Source organism: Ascaphus truei, chromosome 1 (assembly GCF_040206685.1).
Source record: "Ascaphus truei isolate aAscTru1 chromosome 1, aAscTru1.hap1, whole genome shotgun sequence".
NCBI classification, from domain to species: Eukaryota; Metazoa; Chordata; class Amphibia; order Anura; family Ascaphidae; genus Ascaphus; species Ascaphus truei.
In genome coordinates, this window is record NC_134483.1 from 253,664,271 (window position 1) to 253,690,044 (window position 25,774).

Below are 25,774 nucleotides of genomic sequence, written 5' to 3' on the forward strand. Positions count from 1 at the left end.
AAGAAGCAACAAATGTTGAACTGTGAGTGCTCATTTGCATGTCATTACCCACAATCCCTGGCTGCAGTGGAATAATTGTATGCTGTGTGATTGTGGGGCAAGGCAGGTTTGGGGACCTGTCTGGGATGCAAATGTGTTTTATTATCATTACTGTTCTCTGTACGCTGAAGGGTTTTTGTCAATCTTTTACTCACCATCGCTTGGGAGTCTACCTACTATTGTGTACAATGTCTAGCTTTGTAAACCAAGTTTGCTGCCATTATCTTTTGTTACATGCATGCCGGGTTAGTATTTTTTTTTTTTTTACAGGGAGGTTAATTTAATAGATCTGTTACTTTGGATTCCTCATGAAATATTCATTAGGCAATTACATTGAAAAGTCAGAGGTAGTGGAAAACACGCGGCTTTGGGCTGTACGCCCAAACATCTGCAGAAATCTGTGATGTATTATTACCCTGATGATTAGCTAAGTACAACTTGTTTAATAAGGCTCAATCTAGCCATCAAATGTAGCACAGTTGGAAAGCCTAAATCTGAAACGACCTTTTTGTTAACATAATGAGCAATTTCTGGATAGGCAAGCTCCACTACTGCTATCACTTTTAATGCATTAGAGCAGTAATTGGGTTGGTTTCCCCTTGAAAGAAGTGCTGAATATCTTGGTTATTCTTTTCACAGCTCTATTTAAGTAGAGGAGAAGTATCTTAATACTGATGGGATGCTCTCTTTTTTTTTTTTTTTTTTTTTCCCAATATGTGTGTGTGTGTGTGTGTGTGTGTGTGTGTGTGTGTGTGTGTGTGTGTGTGTGTGTGTGTGTGTGTGTGTGTGTGTGTGTGTGTGTGTGTGTTTTTAAATGCTTTTCACTATTTTCCAACACAAGACAAAAGAACAGTTAATGTAATATTTAATAAAAAGTTCTGTCATTGGTGCAATTAATAGCATTTCCATGCATTTATAATCTTTTTTAAAAAATTGCAAGTTATTTTTAGTGTTCTCATTCTTTGTTCTCAATTGTACAAATATTGGACACAGTTGCAAAATAGAAAATAATCCTAATTTAAAAAGATGTAAAAGTGATGATATTCTTGTTTTCAGATATTCGTAATGTGATCAGAATACCCGTTATTTCAATACAAAAGAAAATATTCCTGATATAACCCCCTGTGTCTGCTATCAGCACAGGACATGGCCCCTATAAGAATTACACTCCACTGGACCATGTGACTGCTTAGCCAGTGGAGTGACAGTTGAAAAGGGAGCTGAGGGAGTGAGGGTGTGCAGGCCCATCCTGCACAGAGAGTCCATGCAGGACCCCTAAGAGAGAGGGAACTGCAGAGAGATATAGTTGCCCCACTGGACCAGTGCATGCAGCAGGGCCCAGCAGAGACCAGGACCTGACAGAGCAGAGGGAAGCAGGCAGACAGAGGCTACTACAAAGACAGATTAGGGAGCCCAGCTGTGCCGGAATTACACCAGGCTGGAGTGGGTGAGCTAACCCACAAAGGATATAAACTGCAGTTATATTGCCATCACAGTTTCATCTTTGTGAAGCACCAGGCCTGCAACACACAGTTTATGAGCTCCAACGATTGTGCTAGCACACCAGGATCTACAGGCCAGTACCCCATGATTGGGAGGCCGGACAGAGATAAAAGTTATTATTTGTTTGCGCAGCATTTGCACTGTTGGTATAGTTTGTTTAAGTATATATGTGTATCGAGTGATAATGAGATTGAGTCACCATACTGATTCATATGAGATATGTAACACCACAAATTATAGCTACATGAGTATATCAAGCTTATGTTATAATTCATTACCACTGTGTTGTGTCTAGTCACTACAGTCTCACACAGCATGTACCACACACTATAAGAATGTAACAGTAACCCATAGGACTCAGGCTCCCACCTCAGTAATAGACCATATAATCTGATGTAAAATAAAGAGGTGTTACACCTATTTAGGTAACAAGGGTATTACTGTATAGATGTGTTTGATAATACACACAGTACGTACATAGCCAAAGTTACTGCAACCCGTGGCGTGCTCCCATGGGTGAAACAGCACGGCAATCCCACCCCCTCCTCTTGCGTGACTGATTAAAAACTCTGCTGGCGCATGGTGTATGTTCCCTCTGCACCAGGCCACAGGTTGCAATAATATTGGCTACATCTGTATGTACTGTATATATTGTTAAACACGTCTATACAGTAGGTACTTTTGTTACCTAAATAGGTGTCACAACCTATGACATCTACACCTCTCTAGGACCAAAACAGCTGCTATAATTTAAAAGTACAGCTAATAGCATAGAAGTGGTGGGCAACATAATATACATCAAGCTTCAGCCCCTAAAAGGGCCGCACATACTCTATTGTCATAAATATAATCGCTCCCTATAACTCCTATTACTCTATATCCTCTCCCTATTACTCATATTGCCTCATATAACTCCTATTGTTCCATATAACTACTCCTGTTGCTCCATAAAGCCACTTCCTAAAACCCCTATTGCCCCATATAACATCTCTTATTCTCGCTCTCTGTTATGATAATCTCTCTCCCCTTTTCTCTCTGCTGATCTCTTTTCCCCTGTTCCCCTCCTTTCTCTCACTGTTCCTCCCGTCTCTCTCACTGTGTTCACTCCTCTCTTTCACTGTCCCCCTCCCTTCTCTCACTCTGCCTCTCCATCTCACCTCTTTTTTCTTTCCCTGCCATTCTCCAATTGGCTTGTAGCCCTGCCCTGTTTGTAGGCTCCTCCATCCTTTAGTGTCGCCCCTTATGTGCCTGCAACGAGTCTAAAGTTGGAAGGGAATCGGGGAGAGAGGAGATTGGGGTTGCAGGGACTTGTGTGCGGCCCGCGGGACTGCCTGTTGCCCATCAGTTGTACAGAATATCCATATCTGTCAATTTATGGCGGGATATTCTGTAATATTCTGTAATATTCTGCGTTGCCACTGCCACTGAATCCTATGGAAACTCTGATAATCTGCGTTATTTTGTGTTATTTGCAGGTGCAACAAAATCTGCTACATATGTAATTATGCATAGCACAATAAATTACAACTACAACAGGACTTTACAATTACAATCTAGGCTGTATGAATCTTGACATGTCCACCAATCAATCATTTTTGTTCCCTAAATAAAAAATTAAATTAAAAAAAGGATAGTGTGTGTGTATATACTAATAAATGTACTGTGTGATATTGTAGTAAAGGGGTTCATTTTTGAAGCAGTACATAATAGCTTGTAAGCTACAACGCGTTAATACTTCTCTTAACTGCTTGCTCATGGTTGGTTTAGCTATTACATTGATGTGAAGCTTCTCGAGCTAAGGGGGACCTTTCGTTTCCATAGCAATTCAATCAACATCCATTTAGTCCTCAATGTGTATCTTTTTTTTTGTGTGTGATGTCACCTCCTCTGCAGGGAAATAAATTAAAGCCGCTGACTTGTTTTTTCATTGTTAACCTCAAGGCCATGAAACGGTGTCAGCCAGACCGAAAGTTAATATCAAAGAGTTGAAAGATTTTTCCAGTCGTGTGCCACCTTTTCCAGAAAAAAAGAATTTGCTTTCACCTTGCCTGGAAATAGCTGAACACCTTAGATGAAGCTGCACAGCCTTAATATTCAAAGCAATATTTTCCTAGCCAGAGCGGTGATGGCTGGATTTACGATGTGGTCTGTACGATTAGAAGTAACAGCCTACAACAGAGAAATATTGATCCAGAATCTCTATACACACACTATGTCATGCATAAAATCAACACAATGCTCAGCACGCAGACTCGATGTAATGAGGGCTGTGTATTGGCCATACCTTCCAGGAATAAGCTACATATTTTCTTGCATTTCACATTTGCCATGATGTCAAATTCCACCCTCCACCCCTAAATTTTAGGCTACCAAGCATCTAATTTCACTGGACAGGATTAGAATGATAATATATATATGGTTTTTCAGACAAAAGGTGACACGTGTGCTCATTTGCATGTAATTTCCCAGAATCCCTTGCTGCAGTGGAAGCACTGTATGCTGGGGATAATGGTGAAAGGCAGGGTTGCAGACCTGCCCAAGACATGTGAATGTGCTCACAAGTTATCTTTTTATTTGATATATATATATATATATAATATTATCCTTGGTTTTCATCCGGACCACATACTTTCTTATTAAATTTCACAGTGGTTTTCTCCTTGGGAGAAGTATAGATTTCACAACTTTTTAAAGAAGAAAATATCCCATTGATATCTGTAGTAATTTTGCTTTGAAAAATCCAGTGTTGCCCCCCTAGTTTTGCCGGGGAGACTTTGATACCTAGCCCCAATTTGTTCAAGAAGCTGTAGGGTAGATTAATTAAGGTCTGTTGTGACTGAGTTAACACATTCGGTCTGACGTTAACTGCCATTGCCCTGAATTGCAGTTAACGCCAGATCAGGTGCTTTATCCCGATCTGTATAGCAATGCATTTATTTGATACCAATATTTGATTTGTGACTCTTACCTCATAGCCATTTTTATTTGTGATGTCATTGATAGCGTTGCAAGGTATTCAGAGTTTTTAGAACTCCTCAATTTTTCCACAGCCACCCCCCCGAATCCCAGGGAATCATTTTTGTTTAATTTTGTTTTCTGAAGCTAAAGATGTTCATCGCAGAGCAATGCGTCATTGACCCCTCTAGCAACAAAGGGGTTAAACATATAAAATCATCACAATACGTATTGCAGCCTTAAAACTGAATCGGCCTCTTCTAAAAAGATTTATTTTCTTTAATCGTCTGTCACCTCCCTGCTCAGAAAAATATATTTGTGTCAGTCTTACATCAACCATCGTAGGGACTGGTTCATCAACAGTAATTCCAGCAGTATTGCTTTCATCATAATTATGTACGTGAAGATGTCACCTTCACTAACTGAGCAATCATGTCTAACAGAACCGAATAATTCTTTTAAAGAACTGAAATTCAAATTAAGATTCAAAACCAGAAACACTATAATTAAAGGGCCCACAGACTTACTTCCTCCGAGAAAAGAGCTAATTTTGTGAGGGAAATAAAAATGGACTATTTACAAGGCAGCGAGAATTCTTGATATATGCGTGTTTGAATCTCTGCTAATCTCTAGTGAATTCAATTTGTTTAAAATGTTTAAAATATGGGGCAAAAATATGTTTTAAAATATGAGGCAAAAAAAAATAGTGATTATTTTATTCATTCCATTACATACAATATTCACTGTATTGAATGTTTTGCTTAACATTTGCATATTTGTAAATTATTTGTCGTTTATAACAAAGGTGCTATTGGTGAAAAAGGCCAGTGATTATACAAGAATATTAAGTTTATACTATGTTGAATCAATGGCGCTTATATTAGAGACATGCATTATTGGACTATCTTGTCAGTTGGAGTCTATATAAACAATGTTCAGGTAGACCAGAACTTAACCCAGGGATCACAGCACCAGATAGGGCAAAGCAATTCAATAAAGACCTGCCGGAGCCAGCGAGCACAAAATACAATCAGAGCTATACTATCAAAAAACGGATTCAAGTGAGCTGTGGAGCGCTGATCGGGCCCCCTTTTTCTATCTTCCCCTCTACCATATTAAAGCATGGTAAAGGGGCAGGTGAGCAATCAGAATGCGGATTGAGCTCGTGGACCAATTAGGAAGCCAGAGCTCGCCTCCCTAGGCCAATCAGGGCTGTAGACAGGTTCCCAGAGTTAAAGGGCTTTGTGGAGGGAAGTTCAAATTGGCCAGTGAGCCCAGCGCTTAACAGAGGGACTTGGCAAACGGCTTCCGGCTGATGGGATATCTCCCGCTGGGCTGGCAGCACTCTGGCTGGGGAAGAAGCAAATGGCTCAGCTTTTCAGGCAGATGCCCCTCTGGCCCGAGCTCTGCCCCTGGCCACCATCACCTTTGTCCCTGCACCTCTCCTCCTCTTCCAGCAGCCATCTCCTCTGGACATGAAAGCAGCACAAAGTGTTTCTCAGCCCTGCATGTCCAGAAAATTTGACTCTGCTTTATATTACACTAAGCATATTTTTATACTTTTCATACATTTTTACACAGGAATGAAGTATATACTTTCACACAGAATGCAAGGGGCTATCGGGCATGTAACAACAGAGTTGGTGGCCCAGATGATCCCCAGGGAAGGATGGCATGGGTCAGGGACCGCGGTGGCTTAACCTTTATTTTAGCAGTCCCTTATCCCCTTTGCAGTCAAAAACAACATGCATTCAAGTTCTAAGAAAATATAAATAATCAGCTACAGTATGTACTATTTCTACCATTTTAAAGGAGAAATCCACGTGATCAGCCTTTTTCTTTTACAGATTTTAATAAAGGCCACTTTGAGTCCCAGGACGGCTGCTGTATTGCAACTGAGGGGGTAATTCTATATACTGTATGTCAAGCAGCTGACTTGAATAGGGATTTTCCCTCACGTTTTACCCAAACAGGAGCTTTGGCATATATAAAATAGGGTCCTTAGTTTGGAAGACAAATTGTTTTAAAAAGTAATTTATTCTTTAAAAATAAAATATCATAGGGGGAACTTCCGGTGACGTCACCCGGTATGGACGGCTGCTAGAGGAGCTCCTGAAACCCGCGGGTTATACAGCGAAAAAAACCCCACTTAAACTCAAAATTTATGGACGAAAATAGTCCCCTCAGATAGATAAACAGAAGGGGAATGTCAAAAACAAAAAAAACGAACAACCAGGCTGTTTCCAAATTTTTCTCACCGTCTCAGCGAGGGAAAGCAAGCACCATGAATCCCCAAGATGGCGGCGGACCGCATGGCGCTACTTCCCAATCGGGGAAAAAGACCCAGCCGAGAGAAAGCCCCTCTACAAGCCCAGAACATGCAATAACCAGGGCATATTTGGAGGAACTGATGGCAGGAATGGCTGCTACCCTCAAAACCTCCTTCCAAACGGAATTGCGGTCTGCAGTGAGCGACATAAGGAAGGAAATCTCAGGGCTAACAGAAAAGACCACTACCCTAGAGAATAAGCTCTCCGAATCCCTACAAAGACAGGGAGAAGCAGAAGAAGAGATCAGCCGCCTGGGTGAAGAGATCTCCCTCCTCAAAGAAGGCATGGAAGAACAAGAAAACCGTGACCGGAGACAAAACATCCGTGTGAGGAATGTTCCAGAGTCAGTCACACAAGAACAGATTCGGCCTTACCTCCTGGAGTTTTTCAATCTGGTCTGCGGGGAGATGGAGGAAAAGGAGATGGAAATGGACAGAGCCCATCGTGCGTTAGGACCCAAGTCTGACGATCCAAAACGCAGAAGGGATATCATAATAAAAATGCATAAATACACCTCAAAAGAAAGAATTATTTCAGCATGCCGAGACATGGGAGAAATAACTTTTCAAAACGAGACCCTACAAGTGTACAACGACTTGTCAAAAGCAACAAGAGATCGCAGACGGGAGCTAAAGCCGCTGACTAACCTGCTTCGGGAGAAGGGAATACAGTACAGATGGGGCTTTCCGTTTAAAATCTCGGTGAACAGAAACGGAAAGTTCCTGTCCCTGAAATACCCCGCGGACATGGCCCCATTCGCAAAGGCCTTGGGCCTAACCCCTCCACAGGCATGGCTACCAGGCAACCTGCCATCTGGAGACGCCGCAGGAGACCCACCCCGGACATCGGAGAGGATCGCGGCCCAGCACTCCAAAGACAAGTAAGTAACAGCCGCCACCGCACCCAAACAACACCCCCCTACGTGATCCCGAGGGAGAGAGGAGACCCACAACCACATCGGAGGGCATCCCGTCGGGCCGGAGCTGTACCTGGAGAGAAGCCGCTGACTTCCCGAACAAGACGACACTGGACACCGCTACCCACATTGGACCACGTGTCATCTACTCCCGCGATGGCACCGGGGCTGATCCCGCCAGCCGAGTTGAAATCCTGGCTCACACTCGACTCGACCGGATGGAACAGGATCGTGGTTTCCCCAATGCCGGTTTGCGATGAGAGCCTGGCTCCAGGCCTTGTTCTGCTATGCCCCGACCTCCAGTCTTTCAGATTAGTCCGCAGGGGTGTTCGCTCCACCCCCCCCCTCCAGCCGGTAGTCCCGATCCCACGGGATGATTTTTTTGGCCCACGGGGGGGGGGAGGGGGGTACGGCCCATCAACAAGTAAGCAGCAGAGCCCGAACCAACAAAAACGCATTGGCTCAAGAGACGGAGGACAACTGCGACCCCGAGGACCCAGTTCACCCGATTTGATTTAAAGGACGCACAAACACAAATTGAGGTTTGGCGCCCTGGAGGCCGTGAGTAATATAATAAAATGCTATATCATAGAAAGTACCCCGCGGCCCCCCCCCCGTCTCAGCCTTAACCCAATCTCTAAACAGCACATAGCATACTTATGGGACAGAGTGATATAACAGATGTAACATACAAAAATGTGAAATGCCTGTACTGCCTGAAATGTTCCGTCAACCCCCCCCCCCTCCCTCCCCCCTCCCCCCCCCACTCCCCTCCCCCCCTCTCCCCCCCCTCCCTTCCCCCCCCACTCCACCCCCCCCACTCCACCCCCCCACCCCCCGGGTGCTATACAAAAGTTGAAAAATGTATGCAATAAGCGATATGTACCTATGTCCTCCCTTGGAACAGCACCTAGAGGAAGCAAAGGCTCATAGGAAAACTGAATGTGCCTAGGCTGATTTCCAGACAGTGTATAGCATACTTATTGTATAGAGTGGTACAACAGACGCAGCACACAAAAATGTGAAATGCCCACACTGTTGGAAAGGCTCCGTCAAACCCCCCCCCCACATCCACCCTCCCCACCCCCACCCCCCTCCCCTCACCCCTCCTGCCCCTACCCCCCCCTGCCCCCCCCCCCCACCCCCCCTCCCCCGGTACTATATAAAAGTTGTGAATTAAACGCAATGTGATATATGCACCTATGCCTTCCTTTGGAACAGAACCCAGGGGACGCAAGGGTTTATAAGAAAACAAAAGGTGCCTTGGCTGATTTCCAGATAATATATAGCATACTTATTGCAAAGAGTGGTATAATAGATGCAGCATACAAAAATGTGAAAGGCCTATATTGTTGGAAAGGTTCCGTCAAACCCCCCCCCCACCCATCCCCCCACACCCCCCCCCCCATCCCACCACCCCCCCCATCCACCCCCCCTTCCCCCCCACCCCCCCCCACCCCCCCCCCACCCCATCCCCCCCCCTCCCCCCTTCCCATTAAGACGAAGCAAATTTACAGAAGAAAGTTGAAACTGCTTGGGTGGAAAATCAAAATGTGCACAGTGGGTCCGTGGTGTAATGCTACATAACAGATGCTGTACAAAAATGCAAAATGTTTAAACTGCCTGAATCACACCTTCACCTCCCCTATCTTCCCTCACCTGTGGATTGAGGATCTACGTAAAAAAGGGGTTAAGTAAATTCTATAGAGGGTTTGGACCCCTCAGACGTCCAACGATGGACTGACCCGGAATCACCCCAGAAGGGCTCTTATAGCCCAAATGCCGGCTGTTTTTAAAGCTGGCAAATGTTTGTTGAGGCCTTTTCAAGGCCTCGTTACAACCTATTTCTATCAGCTGACTCTGTCCCAGCTGATCTTCGCCCTACCCCCGTTGACCCTCCCCCACGCCCCCCCCCCCTCAGCTTAAAATAGCCATTCTAGCCAAAAAAAACTCACAACTCCCACACCTACAGAGATATAAGCTAGACTCAGACTTACTGAATCAGGGCCTCTCAAATGGGAAAGATGAGGCCTTACGGTACCTTCTAAAAAAGAACCCAAATGGCTAGCCAAACCACAATTAAATTCACCTCACTCAATGTGAAGGGCCTCCAGAATAACCGAAAAAGGAGACTAGCACTCCAAGATATGAAAAGATCAGGGGGGGACATCATATTTCTACAGGAGACCCACTTCACATCACAAGACCCCCCAAATTTATTCAAAAAAGTGTTCCCAATGTGTTTTTTCGCATCATTTACTAGCAAAAAAAGGGGTGTAGCTGTCCTGATCAGACAGGGCACCCCATTCAATCATATCAAAACAACTGCGGACCCAGAGGGTAGATTCCTAGTGGTATATGGCTCCTTAGCGGGCTCAGCGATCGCTCTTATCAATGTATATGCCCCAAACGAGAACCAAACCGAATTCCTAAAGAAAGTACTCGAGGGCATAGACCCGGGATATCTGTCATCGATGATAGTGGGAGGGGACCTAAACATGGTCCTCAACCCTACCGAGGACAGATCGACCACAATGGGTCCCCCCCGTACAACCCCCTCCCAGATCACAGGGAAAAGGTTTAGGGGAATATTGAGCGAGTTTTCACTGGTGGACATCTGGAGAACCCAACACCAGGGCCAGAGAGACTATACTTTCTACTCAGCACCTCACCAGACCTACTCTCGAATAGACCACTTTCTGGCCACAAAAAATGTGGTGGCGGCAACAACTGACTCCGACATAGGACCGATCACATGGTCTGATCATGCCCCGATTACCATAACCTTGACAACACCCTTCGAAAAGACAATAAATTACTCATGGAGGCTAAATGAATCACTACTCAACCATCCTGTGATAGAAAGAGAGATCAGAGCTGCCATTCGAGACTACTTTTTTTTTAACTCAGGATCCGTCTCCTCACCAGCAATCCTGTGGGAAGCCCATAAGGCAACCATTAGAGGGAAATTCATCTCCATCGCATCCCACAGGAAAAAAGCCCGCCAAAAACTAATAAAAAAGCTCACGGATGATATCAAAATAATAGAACAAACTCATAAAGCTAACCCCTCAAAAAAAATATATAAAACATTGACAACAGCTAGAGCAAAACTTAGACAAATCCAGCTGGAGGATGTTGAGAAAGCCCTCAAATGGATCAACCAACAATATTATGATAAAGGGAACAAGGCAGACAGACTTCTAGCGACTAAATTAAGAGGGGTATAAACGGTCCCAAATCACGGCGATCAAGAGTAGGTCTGGTGAGATACAACATAGTGACAATAAAATAGCAGCCGAATTCACAAAATTTTACACCGAACTTTATAACTTAAGATCCAAAAATGGCCGCCCCGAATCAGTAGCATCCGAATTAATAGCACAATACTTAGATAAGTGTCAGCTCCCCACACTAACGGAGGAGGAAAACACAGTCCTCAATGCTGAGATTTCAAAAGAGGAACTGGAAGAGGCGGTCAAATCATTAAAAATCACTAAGTCTCCTGGCCCAGATGGCTTCACTAATCTTAATATATAAAATCAAAGGTTGGTACTAGCTGCAGTGAATGTGATTGGTCCGTGGCCAGCCCGACTGTCATTGCCCTTACAGTGACATCACTGACACACACCTACTTCACTGTCACACACTTGCACTGACAGCATACCCCCAAAGAAGCCCTGCAGAGTCCTTGCTAAGTTCATCTCACACTCTCACCCCTGTGTCCACACACACACACACACACACACACACACACACACACACCCCTCCCCTGTGCTCACTTCCCTCCCTCCCGGCAGGGGGACAGGCAGTGGCCAGGCAGCCTCCGGAAGGACCCTCTTCCTCCTGCTGCTGCTCCCACCAGATGTCGCTCTCTCTTTCCTCAGGCTATGGCGGCGCTACCAGCCCCCTTATAAAAAAGGCCTCACCTCCCTCCCCTGCGCTCACTCACCTCACCTCCCACTGTCCCCCCCCTCCTGTCTTCTGTCCCCCCCCTGTCCACTGTCCCCCCCCCCTGACCACTGTCCTCCCCCCTCCCTCCTGTCCCCCCCCTCCTGTCCACTGTCCCCCCCTCTCCTGTCCACTGTCCCTCCCTCCCTCTGGGGGGTGGGAGAGGGGGAGCACACAAATAAGGGGGACAGGAGGGAGCAGGAAATTTAACTCACGGGCAACGCCGGGTCTCTCAGCTAGTGTCTACTATAAGAGATTCTTGCCAGTATTATCCACGCATCTCCTAAGAATATTTAACGATTTTATGGAAGGAAATCAAATCCCTACGTCAATGTCCCTGGCCACCCTGGCCATAATACACAAAGAAGGCAGGGACCCGATGCAATGTGGAAGCTACCGTCCAATCTCCCTGCTTAATTGTGATCTCAAACTATATAGCAAAATACTCGCAAATAGATTGAATCCCATTTTACCAAGATTAATAGATAAAGACCAAGTGGGATTCGTAGCAGGCAGACAGGCCTCGGACAATACCCGAAAGATAATTGACATTATTGAACATGTCCATCTCACAGGGACCAAAGCACTACTCCTTAGCTTGGACGCAGAGAAGGCGTTCGATAGAATAGACTGGCTATTCATGGACCATGTTATGCGCAAATTCGGCTTCAAAGACGCATATCTAGAAGGAGTCCGTAGATTATATCAAAATCCATCTGCAACAGTAAAACTACCAGGGGGCAGTAACCAGAGATTTGAGATTACTAATGGAACTCGACAGGGATGCCCCCTATCTCCTCTTCTCTTTGCATTAACCATAGAACCCCTAGCAGCGGCAATAAGAACCAATAGAGACATCAAAGAATAGAAATTGGACACAGGCAGCACAAAATATCACTATTCGCAGATGATGTCATTTTAACCCTGACGCAACCCCAAACATCCCTACCTAACCTCCAAAAAGAACTCCGAGATTTTGGAGATATATCAGGCTATAAAATCAATAACGATAAATCGGAAGCACTAAATTTAAGCCTGCCAGAGCCAGAGGTGAAACTCCTCAAATTAAACTTTAATTACCATTGGAGCTCCTCGAGTATCAAATATCTGGGAGTAAAGATAGCGAGGAACTACCAATCCCTATATCAACAAAATTACCCGACCCTGTTCCGGAAAATTAAACAAGACTTAGCGAAATGGGGAGGATATCAAATATCATGGATCGGGAGAATGATCTCGGTTAAAATGAACATACTCCCAGATTATTATATTATTTCCAGACGCTCCGGTCCACATCCCTGGCTCAGAATTAAAGAATATACAAAAACTAATCTTCCACTTCATTTGGCAGGGTAAGAAACCCAGAACCGCTAGGACAGTTCTCCTGGCATCAAGGGGTAGAGGAGGACTTGGTGTCCCAGACATCACAAAATACTACCTAGCCGCACAATTGCGACAGGTGGTAGTCTGGAATGCCAACCCAAACCAATACTGTTGGCTAGATATAGAATCATACTACGCCGGGACGCCTTCACTACCAGCTTGCCTTTGGTCCCTGAGCAGGGAAGACATGCAGAATAGTAAACTTAAATTAGGCCCAATGAGACACACATGGGAGACCTGGACGAGATGCAAATATAAATTTAAGCTCACTTCGCCCCAATCCCAACTCATACCAATTCACAAAAATCCGAAATTCCCTCCTGGTTGTGAGCCCAGACAATTGGACCAATTCAAAGCAAAAAATATTAGCGCGATCGCTGACCTCTTGAGTATTGGAGAATTCCTGAGCTATCAAAATCTACAAACCAAATATGAAATAGCAAGGTTGGACGTGTTCAAGTATCTACAAATTCGGCACTTTATTCGAACCTTATCCCCAACGTTGAAATTTCCCCCTCTCACAGTTTTTGAGCGGCTCTGTCGAGAAACAGGCCACCAGAAAGGTCTTATAACACAAATTTACGCAGAATTGGAAAGGGCTATAGAAGCCCCCACACATGACTATATGCTGCATTGGGCAGCAGAATTGGGAATAGTTATAGACCGAGAGGACTGGGAAAGAATTTGGGAGAATGCCTCAGGAACTTCCATATGTACCACAATCAAAGAAAATATATATAAAATACTGTTCCGCTGGTATCTTACCCCAGTTAGAATAAATCAAATCTACCCCCAGGTGTCCGATCTATGCTGGAGAGGTTGCGGTCAAAAGGGGGACATGGCACACATTTGGTGGACATGTCCGGAAATTCAAAAATACTGGGGAACCACTCAAAAATTAATAGAAGAGGTCACCGGCCTCAAAATCCCTGTTGACCCCCCCCCCCCCCCCCCCCCCCCCCCCCCCCCCCAGCCCCCCTCCACCTGTTGGCCAGGCCCCTAGAAAATGTGGACCGACCAACAAGTAAATTAATCTCCTTCATCCTAACAGCGGCTAGATGTGCAGTGGCGGCCGCCTGGAAGAAAGTGTCTCCCCCCTCAAAACAAACGATAAAAAATAGGATACAAGAGGTAATGAATATGGAGAAACTATCGGCCTTTTTGAAAAGATCCACGGACTCCTTTAATAAAACATGGGACCCGTGGCTAACCCATATGGCACCCCCACGTCCCTAACCCAAAAATGAAAAGTAAAAAGAACGAGTCTAGAAACTCCAATAGAAATATTCTGAGGACGCGATAAGCAACAGGTATCCCCCCCCTTTCCCCCCCCCCTCCCCACCTTCCCTTCTCCCCCTTTCCATACTCTTACTCTCTGTTTCCATGCTCGCGCCCCCCTCACAACCCCAGGAGGGTCAGGGGGGCGATGAGCTTTCCTCTCTCTTTCTGGTTTCTTTAACCAAAAAATGGAGAAAACTTGTATTAGGCTGTATTAACATATATGACATTTGGGAAAAAAAAAAGATCAAAAAAAAAAAAAAAAAAATCATAGATGCCAGACTAATTTTCAATACATTTGGCTATTGTAAATCCAACACTTATTTATTTATTTATATATATATATATATATATATATATATATATATATATATATATATATATATATATATATATATATATACACTACCGACACGTTTAATTCGAGCACGGCTAGCACCGCAAGCCGGGGGATGCCCCGGCGTGCTAGCCGCACTCCCTCAGCGCGGTCACGCATCATCGGGTGCCTGCGCCCCCTGCATGCGCGTCCGGGAGCCCTGGTGTCCCGCGATGTGGGGGACGGCGGCAGGGGGTTCCAGGGGACCCGGCGGACCCGGCAGCGGGAGGGAGAGCGCCCCGATCGGAGGGCGCTCTTCCGCTGCTTCGGCGCGCGCCCGGCACCTTCCGGCGCGCGCCAGGTTACTGCTGCGGACGAGAACGGGCAAATGCTCGAATAAACTCGGCCGCAGCAGTGTATGTATATATATATATATATATATATATATATATATATATATATATATATATATATATATATATATATATATATATATATATATATACAGTGGTCGACAAATCACCAAAAAATCTACTCGCCACACAAAAAAATCTACTCGCCACCTAGTACCAAACGTGTGTTGCTTGGGCCAATAGGAGCTCGCCACAATGTTAAATCCACTCGCCCGGGGCGAGCAAATGTATAGGTTTGTCGAACACTGTATATATATATATATATATATATATATATATATATATTGTGGGGGTTCCCAAAAAGAGCGTGCTGGGGTTCTGTGTTTTTCTATTGTAAATGGCCTGAAGCATTTAAAGTGCCGACCCAAAGTATTAAACGGTGGAGGAACCCAGTGGAAGAAAAGTGAAGGCTCACGTGTGATAAAGTAGACAACCCTGGTGCTTAAAGTGATCTCGGCTATAAAATCAGGACAAAGTAAATTATCTTCATATATAGGCATTGCACCTTTAATGGGTTTTTTTATCGTTTAAAATGTGCTTCAAAAAATATTTCTATTTATATAAAAGACTAACTGCAAAAAGGCACAAAAGCCAATGTTACAGAATGTAGAATACTTACTGCTTTCTTTAGGAGCTGAAAAGGGGCTTATTGAGTGATGATTGTGGCAGCAATTCAGACGGTGCAAGATATATTGTATTCTAAAGTGTATATTAATTACTAGCTGGTATTTTCTCCTGTTTGTTTTACATGGCATAAAGAGTGCGCACATTTTCATAATAAATAGTTGTTTATTATACATTTTTCACTGCCAACAGAACATTTTCTGCAGATTAGTTCTATCCCGCCAGTTGGATGTAATGAATGTTTCTGTTGGGCTACGGCATACTGTATGCATCACCACATTTTCCTTTTTAATTTTATTTTTTAAATCACAAGCTGTTATACTGTAATTTTTGTTGTTGCCCCATTTAATGAATTATCCTGAATCGTCTTCATGTATATGCTGTGATCAACATCAATATGTGCAAATTTCATCTCATAGTGACATAATGGGCCATGCAGATACTGCACCGACACACTTTATTCGAGCAAATACCCAGTATGTACCTGGCAGATACCTGGAATGCGCCGCTCCTCACCTCTGACAAGCCCCGTTGCGTTTGCCTTCCCAGCCTGGGTTCATGCCTGGCTGACGGGCGGCTGATCTGTTAAATGATAATGATTAGGATTTAATAGGCTGCAATGCTTCGCGTGTCTACCAGATGGCATAAATTCATGAATTGTAATGCAGTTTATATATATATACTTTGCAGTATTGCAGCCAGCGGGAATAAAATGCTTCAATCCCTGCCTGGAAAATACCTCAATGCACTCGGGCAGAAAACAGTCACAAACCTCAATACACCCGGGTATACCCGAATTCGTGGGACTAGCCGAGCTCGAATAAAGTGTGTCGCCAGTGTACTTTGGGGAAAAAAATGGTATGTCAATACTATAATGTTTGCATAAGGGAAGAGCAAATAATTAGCAATTTAACTCACAGTAGCAAATGGTAGGCTTTAAAAGTTACCACCAGCAAGAAAATGTTAAATTAGAAAAGTTTTCAAACTATTGGACGGACATTAAACTTATTTTAAGTGCTTCATGCCTGAATACTTTCCCTTTATTGCAAATTCAATAGCTTTTGCTAAGTGGGCGTGGGCTTTAATCGATGGGTTATAATTACAGGTAAACCCCGTTATAACGCGCCTCGTTATACCGCGATTCGGTTATAACGCGGTTTTCCCGTGGCTCCCGGGTTTTTTTGCACACTGCACACACTGCACACACACTGCTCATTGCACACACTGCACACACTGCACTCACACTGACACACACTGCACACACACTGCTCATTGCTCACACACTGCTCATTGCTCACACTGCACACACACACACACACACACAACCCCCCCCCCTCCCAATACACATATACATAAATCAGCCTTACCTTGGGGATGATTGGTGAGGCCTGTGGCTGCAGGGGGGGGGGGGGGGCGCTGCGTGCCGGTGGGGGTGGTGCTGCGGTGGAGGGGGGTGATCGCTGCGGGGGCCCCCGATGCTGCGGGGGCTGGTGGGATGGCCCGGTGCAGCGCGGGGGGGCAGGTAGGTGAGGGTAGGTTGGCGGTACGGCCCAGGGCGGGGGGTGGGACGTCATTGTGCTATGGGGGGGTGGCGGGGCCCTGCGCTGCGGCGGAGTGGCAGGACGAACCTGCTCTTCGGCGGGGCAAGGGGGCCCTGTGCTACGGCGGCGGGGGGGGGTGAGCGATCTTCCGGAGACATCCTTTGCTGTGTGGGGGCCCGGTCCTGCGAGGGGGGGGTGCTGGGGATGGGGGGGTTGGTGCTGCGGGGGTCCAAGCAGCTGATCACATATATTAAATTAACGGGCACAGCCCTTTGCCCTGAGAGGGAACGGGCTGGGAGGGAGAGGGAGGGGGCTGGGAGGGAAGGAGAGGGAGGAGGCATGTGGCCCGCATGTTGTGCAGGCCTGGTGTAGGGCTTCCGGACACCTCTTCCTTCCTTCCTTCCCTCCTCACTCCCTCCCGAACAGGCGCGCGGCGGCCATTTTTTTTTAATTAGCATGACCCCGTTACTAACGCGGTGGTCTCGGGGTGGACCCCGAGGACCGCGCTATAACGGGGTTTACCTGTATTTTGTAATTGTGGCACCATGAATCAGTTTGCTTTAAGCCGGTGGCCTGCTGGTCGGCAGTACAATTGTCACATGCTTTGTGCACTTTCTGTCTGTGTGTTTAAGATACAGTAACATGGGTTCCCATTAACAAGAGAGTTTTGTTTTTTTCAATATGCCATTGAGAAATTGAAATTCCACTCCTTGTTTTCTGATGCTTATGTCACTGCATTATGTTAAAACAATAGTCATGCATAATAGAAACTGGTAATGTCTGATCACAAATTACATGAGGACATGTTGGTGGGTTGACAACAATATTCATTTGATTGGGCTTGATGAATTACAATGAACTTTATTGTGGTTCTGTGGTGCAGTCATTTCCATTTACAGTAGTCTTCTTATTGCACTATTAATTCTGTTTGCCTTTCCACTGGTAATGGCACTGTTGATTCAGTTTCTAGTGCTTCTGTTAAGGAGCTATTATTTCAGTTGGCAGTTTTTGCTGTGGCACTATAACTGTGTATTACAGAGACATAGCTAGGATTAGGAGATGCAGAGGGTACGTGGATTCTGTACAATCAGAATTACTGATACAGCCATTTCCTTTGGCCACAGTGATAGTGTATCATGTCACATTTCAACTTGGAGTATGAAAGACTTTCCATTGGATTTTATGGTAGTGTAAAGATCAGTTAACTAAGGTGTATATCACATAGCAGCACAAAATGGACCGTGGCACCAATTACATCTGTATATACACCTATTACATACTCACTGAGATATATTCATGTATATCTCACCAAAGCAAACTTGGTGCCGCCTCAACCCACATTGGGTGAATAACGATCTACTTTTATTGTTGAATGCAGATAGTATTTTTATGTTATATGTTTTTTGCTCCTTATGTCTTTTCCTAATGTATCTGATGTAAAGCAAAGACCATTAGTGTTCCCACTGTTCCAAAACATCATATCTAATATTTGTGTGTGTTTCATCTTCACAGGAGCAGCCAAGGCTTCATGCACATGAAACTGTCGAAAAACAAAGAGAAATACATATTGGGTCAAAACAGCCCCCCTTTTGACAGCGTCCCCGAAGTCATCCACTTCTACACCACCAGAAAACTTCCAATAAAAGGGGCTGAACATTTATCACTCCTCTACCCAGTAGCTGTGCGGACCCTGTAGAGCGCAGATGGTCTGATCTACCGGACTGATCTACCCCCTTCCTGTGGACAGGGGGGCTGTGGAGACGCATTGTAGCCAGTACAGCTGCACTACAGAACAGCGGGGTACTGCAGGGGCTATTCAAGCACTGGCATTTCTAAATGTGAATTTCAGGCTTGGAAGGAGGAACCTGCTTGTTGTATCATATTCACAATATGTACGATATTGCACTACGGCCGGCATTCATAGAAAACACTGCTTCTGTTTTGAGGAGGATCAGTTGGAATCCAGAAGCTAACCTCTGAGGTTGATACCTAAAGCAGCTCCAGCAGGGATTGGCATTCTTGGAAGTGCACTGCTTGTTTGTGGTGCAGAAATGTGAACCCCCATGGAAAATGTTGCAAAATGAAGCGTTACAAAGCATTACTGAACACATAACTATGTCCAGCTTCTTTTGCCAAAACAGACTTCGCTTGGAATGCACAGAACTTAACTTTGACCATCTATAAATGCCCTGTGATCCCCTTCGATCATCAAATAAAACATCCCACTGTGCATCTTACTGTTGGTTAATACAATACATATTTAAATATGAAAGAGGCGGACACCCCAAACAATTACATTGTAGACATGATGACAGAATGCAGATTGTGGCAAATTTAAGTTAAAAAAATAATAATAATTCTCTATAAAGACAGGGATATTGGTCCAGAACTGTATGGATATACTCTGCTTTATTCTGTGTGCTGTGAGTCGCCTCTCAGTCCCTGAAAGCAGCAATACAGGTTAAAAAAAAAAATTTTTACATTTATTACAGAATTCAAGCAGGGGTCTCTGGAGCTAACCCCCATTCATTTCAGCTCCTGGAAACCGCCGCTTGCAGAGATACCATCGCCTGAAGTACCGGTATCTTTGTGGAATTTAATGGTCCTGGTCAAGCGAGCCAATAAGGAGCTACACCAGGTGATGTCACAGTTTCTTATTGGCCCGCGGGACCTTTAAACACCACCATTTCGTTAAGCACACAGTTTCTCTGACTGCATCGATACCAGCACCGATACGGCGGTGTGTTTCATGAAGCAGGGGGTCCCCAGAAATTAACATAGTTCAGCTCCGTTGAACCACTGCGTCAATCTTGTAATAAAAAATAAAACAATTAATGAAACCTGTATTGTTGCTTTAAAAAGGGTTCATCTTTATTCAAATGAATGAGACTCAAGTCTTCTCCAGCCCAAGAAAGCAGCTTCACAGCAAACTGTCCCTGTGGGAATGAGCATGTTGTTTGCCTGGAGGAATCAACATTTTCCTCAAACAAGCAATGCATCTTTTCTATTAAAGGAAAGGGCCCAATCCTAGTGATGCTTGGTGACAATTTGTCACTTGATAGCTGTGCGTGATGCATTCATTGTTTCAGTATCATCATCTTTAGTCAACCTCTGCTGCTGAATTCAGACAAAGCATATATACTGGTACCAGCGAGAATCAGCACATAGAGCCTGCATGAAAGGCCCTGCCTGCTTTAATACTATATCCTGCAATATTCCACTGTTGGAGCAGACACCTTACCGGTTTCTGGCTTGCTACATTTAAAATATTCAGACATGTCACTTCGCAATAGCAAGTTTTGGTTTTATTATTTATAAATAGGGTATGTAAATAAAAAAAGTAAATAGCAGTTTAATATATAAGTATATTTTTAACCCCCTTTTTTTGGTACAAAGAAAAAGAAGGGTTGTGCACCTTTATACAGTTCGGGGCCTTAAAAGGCAAAGTTGATCATGTTTTGTGTTAGTACAGTGTGACTGTTCTGTAGTGGGGAAGCATCACTCGATTTAGTTATGGGTTAAAGAAAAAAAAATCAGGGTATTGTTATTTTTAACTGTTCACTTGTAAAGCCTGTTTTTTTGCTCTGGATAGAAAAAAAATACAGTATTAGGGTCCCAGCCTTCTTATCTCGAATAAAACTGATCTTCTGCATGTCTAAGTGAAACTTATTGTGTCTACCAAACTGCAAAACCGTAATTTTGGTGTCATAAGTTCATTGAATGTTCCTGTACAATGTAGTATTGGCTTTCTGTGGTACCCTTTTTCTTTTGCGTCTCGAGCTTTTCTTCATAGAAACTGCAAAGATTAATCAACCTGCTCCGATCCTCACAAGAAAATGAATCCTAATTGATATTTGAAGCAACGGTTTATTCACTTATTAATGCTATTCACTTTTGCCTGTAGATGTGCGCTTCATTACCCAGTATTCTAATGCAAATTGGGATCTTATTTGCAAAGAACTTAGCCTAAGAGGTCAGGCTTAAAAAGCGTACAAGTGTCCTGATGTGAATGAAGAAAATGAGAAATCCCCTTGCGTCGAAGCAGCACTGCCTGACATCTGACATTTAATTACAAGCCTCGCTTGCAAGACACCCAAATTATACCACATCGGTGATTTCTATAGACTTAATTGACAGGGACCATAGAGTAGGCCCCCGATTTAAGCCATAAAGAAAGGCAATCTCAAAGCTTTCTGGGTTACGAACCACAGCTACAGTATATTTATACAGCTTCTGCTAAAACCTTGGTATGTTATCTGAGAACAATAAAGTGTGAAAGTTATTGAATGTATAGTATTTACCAATTGGAAGCAATATAATATATTCTTTAATCTGTTTTTTTAACACCTTGTCCTTCTGCCAAGGAATTAAGACACTTAAAAGGCAGCCTTCATTTTTGCATGATTTGCAAGCATAATTTTTCTTAATTATTCACATCAAATCACTGGGCCTCACTGGTTGTCTTTTTCACATTATATAGTAAGAAAAACAGTATATTGGAAAATGGTGAAATGCGCGATTAAAAACACCACTTAACTGTTTTCAAACATAGTTTTCTCTATGTTGCTTAGCACTATAAGGACGCTCTTTCTTGAAAATAGGTGTATGGTAAAAATGCTGTGTGTATGATTCAGTTCTCTTTGTTATTATTTATCTTTTATTTAGCATACCTTTTCACTTCCCATTTCACCTGCTGAGCCTTAATTGGAAAATAGGATGTCCTTTCTTCAGAGGCAGAAGTTAGCTTCTGTGTGCTCCAAGGCAGGGGTGTGCAAACTTTTTTGTTTGCTCCCCTCTGTCTGCTCCACGCCCCCTGCACGTGCCTCTCCCCTCCCTCCTTTGCCTTTCCTCCGGCATCAGCTGTGTCATTTGACGTTACCATGGCAATGTGTTGCCATTTGTGTCTGCGTTGTCATGGCGAATCGTTGCCGGGTGCCGCCGGAGAGCAGGTAAGAAACTTAGAGAGGCCTCGCATGCTCCCCTAGCATTTTATTTAAATGTTGTGGGGAAGAGCGCAGGGCGTCAGTAAGCGCCGCCCCCCCTCCCCTCTTCAAGATGTTTCCCCTTATTTTAAATATAAAAAAATTCTATGTTCTACTTTTAGAAATGGTGTTTCCCAACAAAGTTAAGGGTCAACCTACGATTTCATTAAAATCACAATTAGAATGAGCTTTCTTTGCTCATTTAGTAACAAAGGAGGGAGAGGGAGTAGGTGGTATGATACCTTTTATTGGACCGACAAGTAGTTGGTATGTTACAAGCTTTCAAACCTCACAATATATAAAGTGTTTGTAAGAGAGATACCTGGTTACAGTGGATGTTGAGAGGAAGTGGGAAACAAGACAAGGTTGAAACAAGTAGCCTAGTGTGAAAATTAACAATACAGACATTAAATATCTCTATTAAAATGCAAAAGCGGCCTAGGCCATAAGGAAACATGAGGGGGGAGTGGAATAGGACAAGACAGTGTATGTGTAAATATATATTTACCCACCATAGCTTTATTGTCTGATAATCTACATAAAGAAAGTTGCCTGGGAATAGTGCATATATACATGCATACACACACACACACACACACACACACACACACACACATATATACATACAACAAAAGACAGAAATGCCCAATGTGACAAAAATACATAGTAAAATACTTCAATATTCTCGTGAGTAAGGGTCATTTAGTTAAACCCTTTGCCAAAGCATTATAAGCCTGCAGCCACGTCACGGCATGACCAGTAAAAAGGTCCTAACACTAACTGAAAATTCTCATTTACCTCTGCTGGAGGGAGAATGACTGCAGTGGGTCTGGCCACACAGGAACATGAAAAAACCTGCTACTTTAAAAAGTGGGATGGGGTCCCAAAGGGAAAAAGTCACCGTAGTGTGACGAAACGCGTCAGGGTACGTAATTACGTCATCACGCAAGTGCGCACTTTGCGGCCGAAGAGCGCATGGAGCTGATTTGAGGCTGATATACTTGGAAATCGCACTGCAAGCAGAGATACGGCTTTTTGTCCATCAGGAGCTGCTGAAAGTGAACCGGATTGGATATTGATCTGTTGGTGTGATCCAGGACGATGTTACCCTGTTGGTGGTGATTATATCACAAACTGTTTGATTTTCTAATACTTTTGTGAGTGTCCTTAATCCTCTTGTCCTTAACATTAAATGTACTTTTTTACATTACGGGACGTGCGCTCTCTGTTCTCTTGTGTATATATATATATATACATATATATATATATATATATGCACGTGTGTGTATTTTGTTACACTCACATAACAATTAATCTGCCGTGGGTGCGCGTACTTCTCATCTGAAACTGTAGTGCGAGAGGAAATTCCTCATGCTGCAAAATTGCTTTAATACAAGGTAAGTGAAAGCATAGAAAAGAGCCGATTAAATCCTACTCACAATTTAAAAGATAAAAAACAGCTTATCTGTGATAGAGTGTAATCCTTCAGTGTTCCTTGTGATGATTACTCCTATGTGGCTCCGTGAACACCTGTTTGGTAGGTGTTTAGTTCCAACGGGAGTGGAGACAGACTCTGGCGCAGCTTGTAGTGAGTCTCACATGCGTAGTACTCACTTCTGGATTTGGTCTGCACTACAGACACTTCAAAGGCTCAAAATGTCCAACACGTTTCGTATCACTGGGTTACTTCATCAGGGATGATGTATTAAGATTTACTGGACATTTAAATACCAGCTGATCAAACAACTGGCCAATCGGTGAGAGATAATAAAACAGAATAGTGAATATATATAGTCACCCACCCCACAGTAATAAAAGATGTGTAGAAAGGGGGAAATATCAAATATTTAAGGAAAAAGGACAAGGTGCTGTGAAGAAAGATGGATCTCTCATTTTGGTGGAAACCAAAGGCACCATAAACAGTGGCAGATTGAATCACCAGAACATTGGCATGGTATAAAAAATACTTATAAATTGGACTGTGCTTCACATGAAATGCACTTCTATATAGATTCTAAACTAAAAAATAAATATAGAAGCAAGTCAGAAAAAGGCCGTAAAATCGAGGTCCATGTTAAGTCAGTAGGGTTGTAATGTATTCAATTTATGTATCCAAAAGGATCCTCTTTTTCTAGATTGGAGAATTCTATTCCCTCCTCTGTTATCTAGGACTACATGTTCGATACCCTTAAGCTCTAAGCCTCTTAAACTCTTTAGAAAGGCCATGCTGTAAAATAACTCGGGATGTTGCATCGATGTTCCAAAAATCTAGTTTTTTGCGACTCGCAAATTGCTTGTCACCAGAGCAAGTAATGAGAGAGGCCACATATTGAGTATCGCAATTCATGAGGTCTTTTATATTGCATATTTCTTCTGTAGGAGCTGACTGGAAAGTGTTGTTTTTAGTATTTAAAAAGGTGCAGGTCAGACATCTGGCCACCCTACAATTATAACAACCTTTAGGTTTCTGAGTCAGCCAATTTGAAGTTGGAGTGGCTGTACGACGTTTAAGTACCGTAGGGGTTAGCTTGGTTTAAATGCATTTATTTTCCCTAAAAACAATACTAGAGGATTTAGGCAAAATGGGATCTAAACAAATAAATGTTTTAATTCTGTAAATCTGTGATGCAGCTGAGTTATATCTGGTTTCCCAGAATCTCTTGCTTCAGTGGAAGCACTATATACTAGGAGATAATGGTGAAAAGCAGGGTTTGCTATATGCTATACGTTGAAGGATTTTTGTCACTTTTACCCACCATAACTTATTTAAAGTGTGGTTGAAACCTAACTTGTTGGGGGAAACCTTTCTCATGCTAGTATTATTGTCTCAAAGAAGAATATCTCTATTAAGACCTGATACTTGTTCAAAAGATGGATCAATTACTGTGGTATCATATGGGATGTTATTGATCCATTTTGGGCGATGGTTACTTCTGGTGTCTAAAAAAACATTGCATTCTACTTATTTTCTGTAAGTTTTCATTTGTATGGTTACTTCTTCAATTAAAAATAAGTAGACTAAAAACTCAATTTGATCTATGCCTATTTTAGTAGTGAACACAAGACCCATATCGGTAAGATTAAGTGATTCTAAAAATAAATCGAGACTTTCCATATCACCATTTCAGATAAAATGCAATATATGAAAAGAAAGAAAAAGAAACAAATTATGGTGCAGTATGCCAACAATGATAGCTAAAAACAGACAAACAAACTACACAAGACAAACAAACAAAAACACTCTAGCAAGGCTCAGTGTAAGACAAAGCTAATTTATTACTGGCTAATAAAAGTGGATAAAATCACGCCTCCGGAGGGGTAAAATTAAAACCCTACTCACAGAAAGCTTGAAATAAGCAGGCAAACAGACAGGAATCGTGCTGTAGAATTTCCAAGATGGCGGCCGGAGCATCCTCTCCGGCGTTCCCACGTGACAGGGGTGGAAGGCAAGTCTCACGAATCGTGGGATTTCCGGGCGGATATGACGTCACGCCACACGATAGTCCCCAACGCTGACTTTCTCCTTCACTTGGCTCCCACAGC

The 25,774-nt window shown here is 43.5% G+C and overlaps 1 protein-coding gene across 2 annotated transcripts in view; it reads left to right on the forward strand.

Annotated features, from left to right (window-relative positions):
• Positions 1-19,486, forward strand: part of SHB (SH2 domain containing adaptor protein B) — a 323,361-nt gene extending 303,875 nt beyond the window's left edge. For both annotated transcript variants that reach the window (XM_075603021.1, XM_075603031.1), the window contains exon 7: positions 18,762-19,486. In XM_075603021.1, the coding sequence (XP_075459136.1) occupies positions 18,762-18,945 (184 nt within the window). In that variant the 3' untranslated portion in view covers positions 18,946-19,486. The remainder of the gene's footprint in view (positions 1-18,761) is intronic.
• The last annotated feature ends 6,288 nt before the right edge of the window (positions 19,487-25,774 follow it).